This window comes from Corythoichthys intestinalis, chromosome 14 (assembly GCF_030265065.1).
Source record: "Corythoichthys intestinalis isolate RoL2023-P3 chromosome 14, ASM3026506v1, whole genome shotgun sequence".
Classification (NCBI taxonomy): Eukaryota; Metazoa; Chordata; class Actinopteri; order Syngnathiformes; family Syngnathidae; genus Corythoichthys; species Corythoichthys intestinalis.
In genome coordinates, this window is record NC_080408.1 from 37,254,485 (window position 1) to 37,271,060 (window position 16,576).

The 16,576-nt window shown below is 40.4% G+C and overlaps 1 protein-coding gene across 1 annotated transcript in view; it reads left to right on the forward strand.

Annotated features, from left to right (window-relative positions):
- The window catches only part of phlpp1 (PH domain and leucine rich repeat protein phosphatase 1), a 99,194-nt gene that overhangs the window by 80,259 nt on the left and 2,359 nt on the right, over positions 1-16,576 (forward strand). The window contains exons 6-17 of the mRNA XM_057857946.1: positions 2,569-2,715; positions 5,309-5,536; positions 7,603-7,805; positions 7,952-8,012; positions 8,278-8,373; positions 8,659-8,814; positions 9,470-9,670; positions 9,776-9,938; positions 10,085-10,215; positions 11,805-11,918; positions 12,173-12,367; positions 16,340-16,568. Of these exons, the coding sequence (XP_057713929.1) occupies positions 2,569-2,715; positions 5,309-5,536; positions 7,603-7,805; positions 7,952-8,012; positions 8,278-8,373; positions 8,659-8,814; positions 9,470-9,670; positions 9,776-9,938; positions 10,085-10,215; positions 11,805-11,918; positions 12,173-12,367; positions 16,340-16,568 (1,924 nt within the window). The remainder of the gene's footprint in view (positions 1-2,568; positions 2,716-5,308; positions 5,537-7,602; positions 7,806-7,951; positions 8,013-8,277; positions 8,374-8,658; positions 8,815-9,469; positions 9,671-9,775; positions 9,939-10,084; positions 10,216-11,804; positions 11,919-12,172; positions 12,368-16,339; positions 16,569-16,576) is intronic.

Sequence of the window (16,576 nt, forward strand, 5' to 3'; positions counted from 1 at the left end):
CTGTAATTGCCAACATGGGTAAACCTCAACCATGAGAGACAGAATGTGGGGAAAAAAACAAAATCACATTGTTTGATTTTTAAAGAATTCATTTGCAAATCATGGTGGAAAATAAGTATTTGGTCAATACAAAAAGTTCATCTCAATACTTTGTTATGTACCCTTTGTTGGCAATAACGGAGGCCAAACGTTTTCTGTAACTCTTCACAAGCTTTTCACACACTGTTTCTGGTATTTTAGGCCATTCCTCCATGCAGATCTCCTCTAGAGCAGTGATGTTTTGGGGCTGTCGTTGGCAACATGGACTTTCAACTCCCTCCACAGATTTTCTATGGGGTTGAGATCTGGAGACTGGCTAGGCCACTCCAGGGCTTGAAATGCTTCTTACGAAAGCACTACTTTGTTGCCCTGGCTGTGGGTTTGGGATCATGGTCATGCTGAAAGACCCAGCCACGTCTCATCTTCAATGCCCTTGCTGATGGAAAGAGATTTTTACTCAAAATCTCTCGATACATGGCCCCATTCATTCTTTCCTTTACACAGATCAGTCGTCCTGGTCCCTTTGCAGAAAAACAGCCCCAAAGCATGATGTTTCCATCCCCATGCTTCACAGTGGGTATGGTGTTCTTCGGATGTAATTCAGTATTCTTTCTCCTCCAAACACGAGAACCTGTTTCTACCAAAAAGTTCTATTTTGGTTTCATCTGACAATAACACATTCTCCCAGTCCTCTTTTGGATCATCCAAATGCTCTCTAGAGAACCGCAGACTGGTCTGGACGTGTACTGGCTTCAGGAGGTGGACACGTCTGGCAGTGCAGGATTTGAGTCCCTTGGGGCGCATTGTGTTACTGATAGTAGCCTTTGTTACTGTGGTCCCTGCTCTCTGTAGGTCATTCACTTGGTCCCCCTGTGTGGTTTTGGGATTTTTGCTCACAGTTCTTGTTATCATTTTGACGCTACAAATTGAGATCTTGCATGGAGCCCCAGATTGAGGGAGATTATCAGTGGTCTTGTATGTCTTCCATTTTCTAATAATTGCTCCCACAGTTGATTTCTTTACACCAAGTGTTTTACCTATTGCAGATTCAGTCTTCCCAGTCTGGTGCAGGTCTACAATTTTGTCTCTGGTGTCCTTCGACAGCTCTTTGGTCTTGGCCATAGTGGAGTTTGGAGTGTGACTGACTGAGGTTGTGGACAGGTGTCTTTTAAACTGATAATGAGATAAACAGGTGCCATTAATACAGGTAACGAGTAGAGCCTCGTTAGACCTCGTTAGAAGAAGTTAGACCTCTTTGACAGCCAGAAATCTTGCTTGTTTGTAGGTGACCAAATACTTATTCTCCACTCTAATTTGGAAATAAATTCTTAAAAAAATCAAACAATGTGATTTTCTGGGTTTTTTTTCCCACATTCTGTGTCTCGTGGTTGACGTGCGTGCCACTGCCATGTTGCTTGATTGACTTGTTCTCGTTCCTTGGCACATGCACTGGCTGCACACCCTGTGTGAGTTGCTCATTTACAACCTGTAAATGACCGCTGATCTGGCAACTTGTGTCGCTTAGTATGACACACAAAACAACACAAAAGAAGCCGCTAGATCTGCTGCCTTGGTACCAACGATACTTTGGGTATTGCAGAAAAAGCTGTACTGTCGTCCCATTTTCAGAATCCTATTATCGACTTGGTACCGAAGTATCAGTTTTCGTTCCAACCCTAACTATAGGTTCTCAAATTAAATATGTTTTCAAAATTGATGTGCTGCTACTGATAGAGGAATTAATGCATTATTCACTATACCACCTTTCTAGCTCACCATGGCTACATTAACTAATTGGCTATTTCCTTTGGCAAAACCAGGTCTACCACATTTCACCTAGTCTCTTCCTCACTTTCATTTTAATTTTAACTTCCACCACATGCCAGGCTGCACCCCCGCCTCTTTGAGTTCTCTGAAAGTGCCCTGTAATCCTGTTCACAGACAAACAGACTTGTTGGATCAAAAATTCACTGGTGGAGATAAAAATCACTAGAGAGGCTTCAGACATAGAGTGTACGGAATGGACATGGAAATACACCAGAAGATGATGGCAGGATAGGACTGACAAGCAGAGAAGCAGGAAAGTGATAGGAGCATTACTCAGCAGATTGCAGAGGTTGATTGAATAGGTGAATGATACACACTCACACACAGAGCGCTTGCGGGAGTCACCCTCAGCAGGAATGACTCGCCAACCCTGATCAATCACTTAGACCTGTTTTTTTGGTGTCACCTTCATGTGCGGTGTGTGTGTAAATAGTAGAATGAATAAATGCAGTGTTGCAACTTTAAACAGCTAGTCAGACATTGCTTCTTTGCAGGTATGTGAGTAAAAACAGACTAAGGGGTTGGGTGTTGACCAATGAGAAGGTCACCCCTTCTGCTGCGGGACACCACTCCAAATGTCACCGATCTCTGTTGTTTGAATTTACAACACAGATCTCAGGACTGTGGCTGTTTGCTAAACTGCAAGTCTTTATTAAGGACTTGTTTAATCCTAACTGTTTCCTGTGTCTCTTTAATGTGTAGGTTCTCTCGTCTACGGAGCCTCAACCTGTCCAACAACCACCTTGGCCAGTTTCCCCTGCCTATCTGTGACATCCCTACATTGACCGAGGTCAACCTTAGCTGCAATTATCTGCCCTCCGTTCCCAGCTCTGTGGGATCCATGACCAAGTAGGTAACGGTTAGGAGGTTTCATGCCTGAGACCTACATTTTCCTGCGTTTATCGTGTCACAAACAAGTATTTAGAAATAAAAAAATAACCTTTTTTTTTGTCAAAAGTACACTTACTGCATATAAACTTAATAATCACCTTAACTTAAAATGTGCTGTAATGTATAGTCTACAAAAAATATATATATAATTGTATAAATTTTCCATCAGTGATCCAGCCTTCATCCCGTACGTCTACTGCTGAGCCAGTGGCGAGTTATGTTACCATGCTGAGAAAGTCTGAGAGATTGGTCGCCTCTCGTCAACTTGCCAGCAAGTACAGTACTGTATATGCGTCTTATCGGCTAGCTACTGCTAGCGAGTGTCTGCATTGTAGCCAACGTTGGCCATCTTCTTATACATGTCGCTTTGCGTTCTGGCCCAAATATTCACTGCGGTTGGCTGCTTGCGCTTGTACTTGTGGAACCTGTAAATACAACAGTAGGGTCATAGATTGCACTGTTTACAGCAGGGTTCACGAAATCTGGACCTCGATGCCATCAATCCTGTCGTGTTTTCTACGTCTTTCTCCCCTAACACACCTGAATCAAATGATTATGTCATCAGCAACCTCACCAGGAGCATGATAATGATCCTGATTATTTGATTCAGGTGTGTTGGAGGAGGGAGACATGGAAAACACAACAGGAAAAGGGGCTCCGAGGTCCGGATTTAGTGAACCCTGGTTTACAGTATTATACTACTATTGTGTTAATCGACGGCTTAACCCTTGCCTTGGCAAAACATTTAGGAAATTTGTATGTGGACAATAGCACTGAAACAATCAGTCACTGTCAGCCCTCCCAATTAAATTGTTTTACTTTATCTTTGTTTTTGACAGGAGAACTCGTTTGCTTTGAAGTTGTCATATTTTCTAGTTTCTACCCATCTGACCTGACCTGGGCATCAAAATTTACATAGCCAAATGTAGCTGTTACCTTGGAATGAATGCCTGGCAGTGCAACTGCCACGCGGCTGGCGCTGTACTAGTTTCAACTTGCTCACCTCTTTTTGTTTGTGGCGTTCAACATTCACCCATGCCCTCTGTCCCTTCCTTACCGTGTTTGCTGTTCTACAAAAGTAATTTTTGTACACATTAATTCCTCACCGTACTTATTTTTCTTTTTTAGCACTCAGTCTTCCTTTGCAAGTGCTCTCACACCGAATTGCGTTGCTTTGTTATGCTTGATAAAAGATTATTTGGGGTTTTGTCAGACAACGTGACCTCATTCCAATTGATAACCAGATTGTATGTCATCGTCAAGTTAGTTTCCCTTTTGACTTATGAAAGGAATGTCTGCCGATGAAAAATAAAGAAATGCATGTATTGTCCTGTTGTCAACACAACCCACAGATAAAAAATGTGTTTTTTTTTTTTTTTTTACTGAATAACACACAGTGAATGATCATGTTTCAGTGTCATTGACAGCAATAGATGTCAAATCCATTTTGACTGGGATGGGTAGCAGTGATCGTACACTCTGCAGCCAGTGAGTTAAAACACGACCCACTGTGAATGTGACACATCACCAGACACAAATGCAACTACGTCAACAACTCCACCGAGAAATCCAAAATGGGCCTCTAATCAGAACTCCATTGAGTGAAACTCTAATCTTGCCCACAGAGAAACAGATTTTGTTGGATCATAAACTCACTGACAGAGATAAAATCATTGAAGCGGTATCAGACAGATAGAGAAGGGATGCAGAGGAGGAAAATGATATGAGCACAAGTTAATGCAAATCTTTGCTTCCAACCTAACCCAGTGCAGCTCTGCTTACCTTTTGGCTTTGACGTGATCGCTGGCGTCCTACATCCATGGGGGATGTGAGTGTTTCTGCATAATAGTGTCCTGGACCTTGACCCAGCCTAATTAATCATGTCATGGGCTGAGTAAGTCACGTGTGGGCACTTACTATTATTATTATTATTACAAGTATTATTATTATTAGATCCACTTCACTACGTAGCAGTGAAGTGCAGCTGCAGAAATGATCGCTCACAGACATTCTTGAAAATGAGTTTCTCAGATTTTTGGATTGAGTGCGCAGTTTGCGTGCTCATCAACAATCTTTTTGCATAAAAATGTTTTCTTTGTATGCCACCTTTGTTTTTCATGAATTGTAAAGGCAAGATGCAAAAGTCATGGAATAAATACCTATAATGAAATGGCTTTAAACAGTTGAGAATCCTAAAAAATGTGATTCTGGCTAATTCTTGAATTTGTTCAGGGTTGATTTCTTGCATTGCAGCCACACTATTGTTTTTAGGAAGCTATTAGAACCACTACTATTGCCAAGGCGTAATTTAATAGCTGCGTCGGCACAGCTTTGATTTAACACGAATTTTAAGGCATGCAGGCTGTAATAGTGAGATGAGAAGTTAATCTGATGGAATGATCTAGTATGCCTGCACATTCCTGAAGTGGCCAGTTGGTTTTACTGGGCTCTTGGCGACACCTGCTGACAAGTTTATAAAACTTCATTGCTCAAAATACACAAATCTGGGGTTTCCTTTCTATTAATTTCGGTTTTCTCTCCTCTCTCGCAGTCTGCAAACGTTTTTGCTGGATGGCAACAGCCTGAGTGAGCTGCCCGATGAGCTGGGCTCCCTCCAGAGGCTGTCATACTTCGGTCTCTCCTTCAACCAGTTCAGCCATGTGCCACAGGTGCTGGAACGACTGGCCTCAATGGAGAAACTTTGCATGGCCGGCAACAACCTGGAGACACTCACCTTGCAGAACTTCCGGCTTCTCCGTGTCAAACACGTCGATCTCAGGTAGCAGCGAAAGACGGAACGAGTACACGTCAGGTTGAACTTTAATTGGGCCCTTAATGATGGAAAGTAAAGGAGACCGATAGACTACAAGGAAAGATGAAATCATTTGCTCATTGTGACTCCAACAGAAGTCTCGCTATAGGTTAAGATGCAATGACTTGCAGTATTTGCTGGTTAATGCCTCACTATTTCTAACTTGCTCAATCAGTGGGGGAAAATGTTTCCAACATGCTCACGTGTCAGGGACTGGGTAATTGAGTTCATAGGGCATATTTAGCTTTTCTTTTTCATTTTAGCATCATAATACTTGACGAAGACTAGTGGTTAGCGCGTGTGCCTCATAGTCCAGAGAGTTTGGGTTCAAATCTTAGCCATGCCCTCCTTTGTGGATTTCAGTGTGTTCTTTAATTTACTCTCACGTTCCAAAAATGTGCACGTTAGGCACATTTAAGACTGTAAATTGCCCGCATGTATGAATGTAAGTGTGAATGTTTTTTTGTCTTTCTGCGCCCGGTGACCAGTTCCGGATCTCACTGGTAACCCTAATGAGAGCATGCATGCCCAATAGAAAGTAGATGGAGGACTTTCTTAAATCATTGTCATAATTATAATCAAAATGTCATGGTTAAAATGTACATGAAAAATGGTATAGAACCATTAAGGTATTGGAAATGTTTCTCTGCTTTGGACGACTTAGTCCTTATATTAAATCTAGGTAAAAATGTGTGAAGGAATTTTAACAGGTACTCAAACTATTCAGTTTTCATCTCAGAATTATGGCTAAACCTTACAAAGACAATGTTATCAAAATAAAACTCCTAAATTCCTCGTCAAGTCAATGGTAGTGCTGCACATTTAGTTCACTACAATTAATATAAGTGAGCCAAAACTACAATATTCTCATTTTATAATCTTTTGACTAAATTTCTGACTTCATACTACTTTTAATCAGTACTGGAAATTTTCTGTTTTTGTAGGATTGGCTTCCTGTTAAATGTTCCTAATAGGAAACTAAACAATGAATTCTGCTACTTTTGCACCTATTATTTCCTTCATTTTCCTCTCTTGGGAAGATGCACAACTTAACCAAGTACTTTTTGACAAGGAGGAAGCTCTTTTCAAATCCATAATGGTGAACCGAATCTCGAGAGACACTGTTTGTGTGTGTGTATGTGATGCATATGTTTTTGAAAGGAGATGTTAAAAATATCTACCGTTACTTTCGGACGATAAGCCGCTACTTTTTTCCTTCATTTTGATACCTGTGGCTTATAGTCCAGTGCGGCTAATTTGTTGATTTATATGGGTGAATAGGGAACACAAATTATGTCACTTACTCTATTTATGTCCATCTTTGATCTTTTACATCCATTCAAAAGTGAGATAATTTGCTGGATAACACTAAATGGCATCTATAATACGCATTCGTTAATGCTCTTGAGAGTGTCATGCCATAATTATAATCATCTAATGACAGTCTTGTGACGCCACTGTCAAATAAAGTGTTACCAAATTCCATAACTAGTAATTAATGAAACAACTGGAACAGTAACCGAAGAAATAATTAGCACAGAACATGAATTTTGATTATTTACATCTGTACCGCTGCAATGCATGCTAGGAGGCAACAGTGTTGACAACAGGTGGCAGCAGAGATTGACTGTCTCCCCAAGGGAGCAGGGATGGCCAAACGAAGCTTCTTGAAGCAATGAAGCTTTGCAGCCACTTGGTTCAAAGCTTCAAGGTGGTTCATTTGGTCTTATGACAGTCATATGATGCTGTTGTCAAATAAAGTGTTACCAGTTAATATCTTTTGGTGTAAATATCCCACAATACAATGTGGACAGCTGCAGTTTATAGTCCAGTGCGGCTAATCTATGAACAAATAGCCTATAGTCAGGTTCGCCTTATAGTGCGAAAATTACGGTAATTGTTTGTTACATCCACAATTTATGTGTGGGCAAGGACATGGATTGTACACAACCAAATAAAAAGTCAATTTTCCATAATTATCCTTAATCCACCCACATTCCATAATCACTATAAACTGTTATGTGTTCCACTAGGCTGAATAAGATCTCCAACATGGTTCCGGACGAACCTGACCTGCTAAGACATGTCACCCAATTGGACGTCAGGGACAACCGACTGACACAGCTGGACGCTTCTGTGTTTCCCCGCCTGGAGGTGCTTCACTGTGAAAGAAACCGAATTACCAGCCTCAAGGTCAAGGGCTGCCTACTCAAGGGCATCTACGCCTCCAACAATGGTGGGTTTGACGCTCCTCCCTCTCATAGCAGGCTGATGTGAATATGTAACAATGCTCGTCTCCCCTTGGTTTCCCCAGCTCCTGTTTTTCTAGACGGCCACATATGTCCTTGCTGTAGGTTAATGAGTTTGTGTTTCTACCCACAGAGCTGCAGAGTCTGGATGTCAGTCCTGTACCCTCCAATCTTAGTTACATGGACATCTCACGGTGAGAAAATTCCCTAACGCCCACATATGCAGAACATAACATGACCTTTAATGTGATATGTGGAAGCTGAGGTCAGTAGAAAGGCGCTAATCTTTAGGTTCGATTCATGTTTCAAATCGATTAATCAGTATCTCACCTTTGAAAATTCTACCTCTTGGCACAGCGCTGAGTTAAACACACACGGAAGACATTAAACACTGCGCTTGAGTAAACTGCACAACATTTGTCATCATCATCCCGCCATTTTTTCTCTGCTACTCCGAAGGAACCGTATGGAGGCCTTGCCAGACTGGGTGTGTGAAGCGAAGAAACTGGAAGTGCTGGATGTCAGCCACAACCTCATCAGCGAGCTCCCAGCGCGGTGAGTATCCTTCGGGGGCGTGTCGGCAGCCTCTAAATGGAGTGCGGTACCAACTTATTTGGTCTGCCCTGTGCCAGCTACTAATCAGTCCTCCACAGAGGCTAATAAAACAAGCCAGACATTCACTTCCCCTCCTCTTTGAAACCACTCAGTTTGCTGGGCTGCCCTTATTTTTTGTATGTGTGCAATTGCACACACAAATTTATATGTGTATATATATATGTGTGTGCGTGCGTGCGTGCGTGTTTCATCAACGACATCTGGGTGCTTTTTCTCTTGCCGTAGGTTGTTATGCAGCAGCAGTCTGAGGAAGCTGAGTGCTGGACACAACCAGTTGCAAAAGCTGCCTGAAAGAGTGGAGCGTCCCCTGCTGGAAGTTCTCGACGTGCACCACAATCAACTGCTGGAGCTGCCTTGCAACCTGTTCCTCAAATGTGTCAGGTAGCTGCAAATCATGCCAATTATTGCATTTTTATTGTATTGTTTTAATTGAAGAGAATAGTTTCTCCTCAGTTTTGCTATAAAGTAAAACCTGAGTGAACTATATTTTTATAATATTTTTTTCATTTGGGGAATTTACGGCGGAGAAATTGATTATCGGATTTGTAGGGCTGCAATTTTATGATTGTTTATTGATTCCACTGATACAGTGGTATCTTGATTTACTAGATTCATTCATTTCAAGACCAAGCTCGTAATTAATTTTACTGTTCAAGTCCATGGTCGACATTGAAATTAATTGAAATGCAGTAAACCAAATGTGAAGGATGTTTTTAATAAAGAAAAATAGCACTCTATTGTAAAATATGAAAAATACAGATAATTAAGAATGTAAAGAAATGAACTGATTTTAGTAATGTATTCGTGCGTTGACTTGTGACTTTAAAGATCAGGAGCTTGGTCTCCAGCTTCACAAGTGTTATTATTTTGTATTTGTGCGCTTCTCTGTCCTGTCCAAAAATCAGCTGTCGCTTCCGTAACTGTCACTGTCAAATGAATATTCATTCGATGCCAGCCGTCCCAGTTCAAATGAATTAGACGCCTATTACCAGCAGTGGCGACCAATAAGTTAACATTTGTTTTGTTTTGTTCCCAGCTTACGATCCGTGAATGCTTCAGCCAATAAGCTTGAACACTTGCCTCCCTCCACGCTGTCTGAGGAGAGCCACAGCATCCTGCAGGAATTTTACCTAACCAACAACCAACTGACTGACAAATGTGTGCCCATGTTGACGGGCCACTCGCACCTTCGGGTTCTGCACATGGCCTACAACAACCTCCAGACCTTCCCAGCCAGGTCAGGCTCAAACGTAGTTTAAGCTAAAGTTACATTTAGCGGTACCTTGCTTTAGGCCCTTTGACCGAAATGTATTTATTTTCTGCCTTGTTCTTACTCCTTTAGCAAAATGGCCAAACTGGAAGAACTGGAGGAGGTGGACCTTAGTGGCAACACTCTAAAAACTGTGCCCACCACCATCATGAACTGCCGGCGTATGCACACTCTCATCGCCCACTCCAACTCCATTGAGGTCTTCCCCGAGGTCATGCAGCTAATGGAAATGAAAGTAAGGCCATCAAGGAAACATTGACTACACCTGCACCGAATAAAGCACAAAAACTAGATTCTACCATTGTGCACTTGTAGTTAGTCTACAGGCCATATGAGGCATTCGTGTTCTGTGCGAGTATTTATGCGTCTTCTTCATGTCAGTGTGTGGATCTGAGCTGCAACGAGCTGAGTGAAATCACGCTTCCAGAGAATCTGCCACCCAAGCTTCAGGAACTGGATTTGACTGGAAACCCACGTCTCAACCTGGACCATAAGACCCTCGAGCAACTCAAGTAACTTGATTTTTTAAAATGTACTTTTTATGCCTGTTGCAATTTCAAATTTTAGTGGGCGATATATTTTCTCATAAATTATTGCTGATATGCGATATTATTGTTAAATTTTGTTAAACCAATTCAACCACTATTGTAGTGACAATACATCCTAATAAATCACCCAATCAAATACAATTAATGGTTATTATTAAATAAAACTACGATAATAAATATTAAAAATAGTATTAATATAAAAAAAAACTATGCATAACGAGTCATTTGAAAGGTAGTGAAGGGCAGAATATAAAACAGGTGAGAAACCAAATGCCATTTTTGTTCTCTGCCAATTAGAGCCCATAAAAAAGTGTTTAATCTATCCAAAATGACTGTCATCTTGTCCGCCAAATAGGCATGTGATTATGACGGTATGATAACCTTAAGCAAAAATATCACAGTTTACGGTATCACGGTATTGCAATTGCAGCTCTAAAATGTTTTATTTTGAAGTATTCCCATACCAGCGACTTTGTTTTCTTCGATGGGGGGAAAAAGTTCAGGTGTTTTATGTCCTCCGGCAACACTGACACTGAGCAACAACTTAAGGGGGAGTGGTGAACCCTGCATTTTTGAGACATAAAAAAGCTAATACTGTAGGGACGGTGTGATGGAAAATTTTTGTGGTTTTGAAACCTTGACGTTTTCATACCACAGTATACATTGGAACCGGTAACCATCACATGCCTACCTTCAAAGTGTGCATATTAGCAAATTTGAAGCCAAATTATTCACTGCCAATCAGATTTTTCATAATGGGTGTCATTTTAAAGCTATTCTTAATGTAGAATCTTGCCATATGTGAGATTAACTCCAGGAATCTTTATTTACATTTTGAACATGACATGCTTTTATTTTTAAATGTTCACTGGAAGTACATTCGCTAAGCTGCTAGCCGTAAGCTTTACACTGTTTACAAAAAAAAAAAAAAGTGCACTTGTCTTCTATTTTTGTCATGCATGTGGTGTCAGTAATATAGTTTTTTTTCTTCTTTTCCGCAACATTTGAAAATGCTATAATTCAGCGAGTTATCATGTTTGAAGTGTCACCTTTTAACCTCAAGTTTGCATTTTGGAGAAGACAATGCCAATGTTTTATAGCAGGCTAAAGTGGTTAGTGCATTGTCTTTTTTCCATTAGCATCAATGTAGCAATGCCAACGTTTTACAATGTTTAATATGGATATGTTTCCTTATTTTGTATGTCTGAACTTTAATTCTGTGGTGTGTTGATGACCTATTAACGTCTGTGAAAGGAACTGGAGTCTCACATGCAATAAACACACACAAGCATGCATAAATGTATGCACACACTCGGCGATAAATCGCAGCCGGGAAAATGACCGCACTAATTTTTATTTACCGTGTGATTAATTGACTTATTGCATATATTCAACATTAGCACTGTTTCACAGAGCTGGGGCGAGCAAAGTTGTCTGCCCAAGGCTGCCTGCCCCTTGGTTTGGGGATTTTGCACGTTTTTCTCTTTGTTTTTTCCCTTTCTCTCTATTACACAAAACAAGTGAATTTAATCTACTTCTTGTTGCTCTTTCAGTAATATTCGCTGCTTTCGTATTGATCCACCGCCGACCTTCTCATCGAACGAGGCACCTGGCGGTCCCGCCGTGTGGAGTCATGGTTACACGGAGGCCTCGGGCGTCAAAAACAAGTGAGTTTAATTAGTCAATAATGGAGGTGGGAAATAACAAGTGGAGCCTGACTAGTTTATTGAGGCTGGTGGTTAAAAACGTGCTTAAACATCTTCTCTTCGATGGACAAATAGAGGTGAGCTATACATGCCGCTGTTGCTCAATTGGCTGGTTGGAATGATGTAACCATGGTTATCAGCATGCTCAAGAATCGATAAGCAAGTAAAGGATCTGTTCAATAACAGGACGGCCATTATTTATTTTTACATTCTAGACTCTGCGTGGCGGCACTCTCAGTGAACAGATTCTGCGGGAGTCGTGAGGCTCTGTATGGGGTGTTCGATGGCGACAGGAACGTGGAGGTCCCCTACCTTTTACAGTGTACTATGAATGATGTGCTGGCGGAGGAGGTGCACAAGAACAAGAGTGAAGAGGACTACATGACCAACACCTTTCTTGTCATGCAAAGGTCATTTTTCTGTCTGAAAAAGTTGAATAGTACTTTGTTTTAAGCAGCACAATAGTTAGCATGCCTGCTTCACCCAGCTGAAGTTTGGGATTTGAGTCACAGCTAATGTCCTCCCAAAACTTCACTCTTTTAAAGCAGCTAGATAAAGCTGGATAAAAATGTGTTGTTTTCACCCAATTAACTATTTTGGAGAGGAAAAAAGAGGGGTGTGCAGCTTTGTCCAGCACTACAGTAGTATGAATAAGTATCTGAACCTTTTGGAATTTCTCACATTTCTGCATAAAATCACCATCAAATGTTATCTGAGCTTTGTCAAAATCACACAGATGTAAAAACAGTGTCTGCTGTAACTAAAACCACCCAAACATTTATAGATTTTCATATGTTAATGAGGATAGCATGGAAACAATCGCAGAAGGGGGGGAAATAAGTACGTGAACCCTCTTCCGAAGGAGACTTAAAACCAATTTTTACCAAATAATTTAAGTCAGGTGTGTGCCCAATCACTGATGAGTGGTTTAAAGCTACACTGCCCACTATAAAACACACACCTGGTAAGAATTGTCTTGATGAGAAGCATTGTCTGATATGCATCATGGCTCGGTCAAAATAGCTGTCTGAAGACCTGCGATCAAGGATTGTTGATTTGTATGAAGCTGGGTAAGGATACAAAATCATCTCTAAAAGTCTGGATGTTCATCAGTCGACAGTCAGAGAAGTTGTCTACAAATGGAGAGAGTTTGGCACTGTTGCTTCTCTCCCAAGGATTGGCCCTCCACCAAAGATGATGCCAGATGATGAGTTAAGTGCAGAATACTCTAAGAGAGGTAAAAAAAGAACCCTAGAGTGTCTGCTAAAGACTTACAGAAATCACCGGCACAGTCCAATATCTTCGTGCACACATCAACTATATGTAAAACTATGGCCAAGAATGGAGTTCATGGGAGGACTCCACGGAGGAAGCCACTGCTGTCTCAAAAAACATTGTTGCTCGTTTAATGTTCGCAAAAAGGCACTTGGACACGCCACAGAAGTTTTGTGGACTAATGAAACCAAAGTTGAATTGTTTGGGTGTAACACACAACTAGACATGTGTCGGTTACCGGTTTCACGGTTTACCGTGGTGTGAAAACGTCGCGGTTTCAAAACCACTAAAATTTTCCGTCATACCTTAGTACGGTATTCGCTATTTTTCATGTGCCAAAATGCAGCCGAAGTGGCTTGGTGCGGCAGCGCTCACCCCTTCCCGTTTGTTGCCGTGAGTGTCAGTGATGCTATTCTGCTAAACAGCCAGCAAACCCAAAAACAAATCCTCCAAACACAAGGCGTACTTTTCTTCAACTTATTGAGCTCTCAAATCGAGGTGAAATATACAAATGAATACATTTAAAACGTTGTACAATTGTATTTTTCCACTTGTGATTAGGTTCAACAGGATATCAGTAGCACCATTAAAAAGTTCGCCAAAAACAAAACGCACATTTTCCTTTCAAATTCAATATACAAACTAACTAAAACTTAAAAAGACGAATGTTAGCCTAGGCTAAGCTGGAAGACCAACTTCGTCGAGGTTTTATGTCTCACAGCCGCTGAGTGAGAGACAAGCTTGAATGAAGGGGGGAAAGAAAAAGAATTGCGTCAAAGATCGCTAATTGGGAAAGGAAGTCTCACTCCTCACTTTTTTTTTTTTTTTTTTTTTTTTTTTTTTTAAGATGAAACCTTTCCTCAACAATAGTTACATTTTAACTAATTTATAAAACTAACTTATACATTTTTAACTAACTTATTAACTTATGAATTCTTTGTTCTTTTTAACACAAAGGCATGGCATCATGTAGACTAGAGTTGACAAAGTGGCTGAAAATGGCGAAACTTCACTTGAGCTTCCCCCCTCAAAAAAAGTCATACAGTATATATTTTTAATTTTATTTAGGAGTCTTTTTACTCTTTATAGCAATTATTTTGTTCTTACTCTAATATTGAGCAACTTGAGCTGTGGCTGTGGGTATAGTCTAGGTTCTATTTATTTTAATTTTATATAAAATATTTGTTATTTTTTGTTTATTTATTTTCACATTATATTCATGTTCCAATTTGCTAATATGTTTTTTAAAAAATCCTGTTCAATGGATTGTATTTATTTATTTTTTTTTAAACCCATACATCTCAAAATTTTGGAGCTATAATTGCAATTCCGTGATACCGTGAAACCGCGGTATTTTTGCTCACGGTTATCGTACCGTGAAAATCTCATACCGGCACATGCCTACACACAACGTCACATGTGGAGGAAAAATGGAACAGCTCGCCAACATCGACACCTCATCCCCACCGTAAAGCATGGTAGAGGGAGCATCATGATTTGGGGCTGTTTTGCTTCCTCAGGGCCTGGACAACTTGCAATCATTAATGGAAGAATGAATTCAAAAGTTCATCAGGATGTTTTGCAGGAAAACCTGAGGCCGTCTATCAGACAGTTGAAGCTAAAAAGAGGATGGATGCTGCAATAAGACAATGATCCAAAACACAGAAGTAAATCAACTTCAGAATGGTTTCAGAAGAACAAAATACACATTCTGGAGTGGCCAAGTCCAAGCCCAGACTTGAATCCCATTGAGATGCCGTGGCATGACCTAAAAGACAGCGAATCATGCCACACACATCCCAGGAGTCTGACTGAACTACAGCAGATTAATCCTGATCGATGTGCCAGACTGATCTGCTGCAACAGGAAGCGTTTGGTTGAAGTTATTGCTGCCAAAGGGGGGCACAAAATACTAAATGTTATTGTTCACTTACTTATTTTTACCCCTTCTGTCATTGTTTGCATACTATCCTCATTAAAATATGAAAAACTATAAATATTTGGGTGGTTTTATTTAAAGCAGACAGTTTTTTCATCTGTGTGATTTTGTCAAAGATCATATCACATTTGATAGAGATTTTATGCAGAAATGTGAGAAATTCCAAAATGTTCAGATACTTTTTCATACCACTGTATATTTGATTTAGTGACACCTCAAACATCTGAACAGTAATGCCAAAAAAACAAAACAAAAATTAAGCGCTGTTTTGACATTTTGTCTTGTTAGAGAAACACTGTTCCAACTTGTCTAAATACAGTATATCTTTTCTTGACGATGGGCTGCGATGAACTGCAATGCCAACTCTTATTAGCACGGGAACGTGGTAATTGCTTCGGTGGTCCAGTGATCTGTTCTGTTATCACTTTCACCATTTAATCTTAATGATCGACATCATCGTTCTTTTGTGATACTCTTCAACCTTGGCAAATGTTTTGTGTGGTCAGCAGCAACTTTTTAAGGTACCGTCCTGTTCACAGAGCTGTGCCATTTTCCCTCAATTTGCTCCTCCCTAGTTCCTCTGAAGCTTAGGCTCTGAACATCCAAAAGAGACAAATTGCTCCCATCTAGTGGCCATAGTTCATTTGTATACCTATGAGCAAATTGATAGAATGAAAATGATCAACCCGTACACAGAAATTATAACGTCTTAATCATTTTTTTTTTTTTTTTTTTTTTTTTAAATCAAGACAAATAATTTTTGACTTTTTTTTAGTGTTAAAGATTAGTTAGCAGATTAATGTGTCAGATTATCACTAAGTAATGGTCCGTACATCTAAGTGTTGGTAAATTTTCACCTTAATCAAGAAAAAAATTGCTTTCAAATAATGTTTTGAACAATATCTTTTCTTGAATTATGAACATTTTGGACAAACGAAGATTTTTTGTAAGATTAAATATACTAATTTATTTCTTAAAATAAGTCTGTTAAGCTTATTTTCAGCTAGCTATTTTTCTTATTTCAAGAAATGTAAAATTTACTTGAAGTACTGCCAGATAAGTTTTCTTATTTCTGGTGGATTCACAATGAAAACAAGGGAATTGAACTAGTTTTAAAGAGTTGTGTTTTTGCAGTGTAATTAATGCCACTTCCTTGTCGAAATCTCAGGAAGCTGGGAACTGCCGGTCAGAAGCTGGGCGGCTCGGCGGCTCTGTGTCACATCCGCCACGATCCTACTGACCCCAGCGGCTGCTTCGTTCTGACGGCTGCCAATGTGGGCAAGTGTCAGGCCATCCTGTGCCGCAACGGGAAGCCTCTCGCCCTGTCCATGCTCCACAATGTTGGCCTCGAGGAGGAATACCACCGCATCAGGCAGCATCGAGCTATTGTCACAGAGGTAAAAAT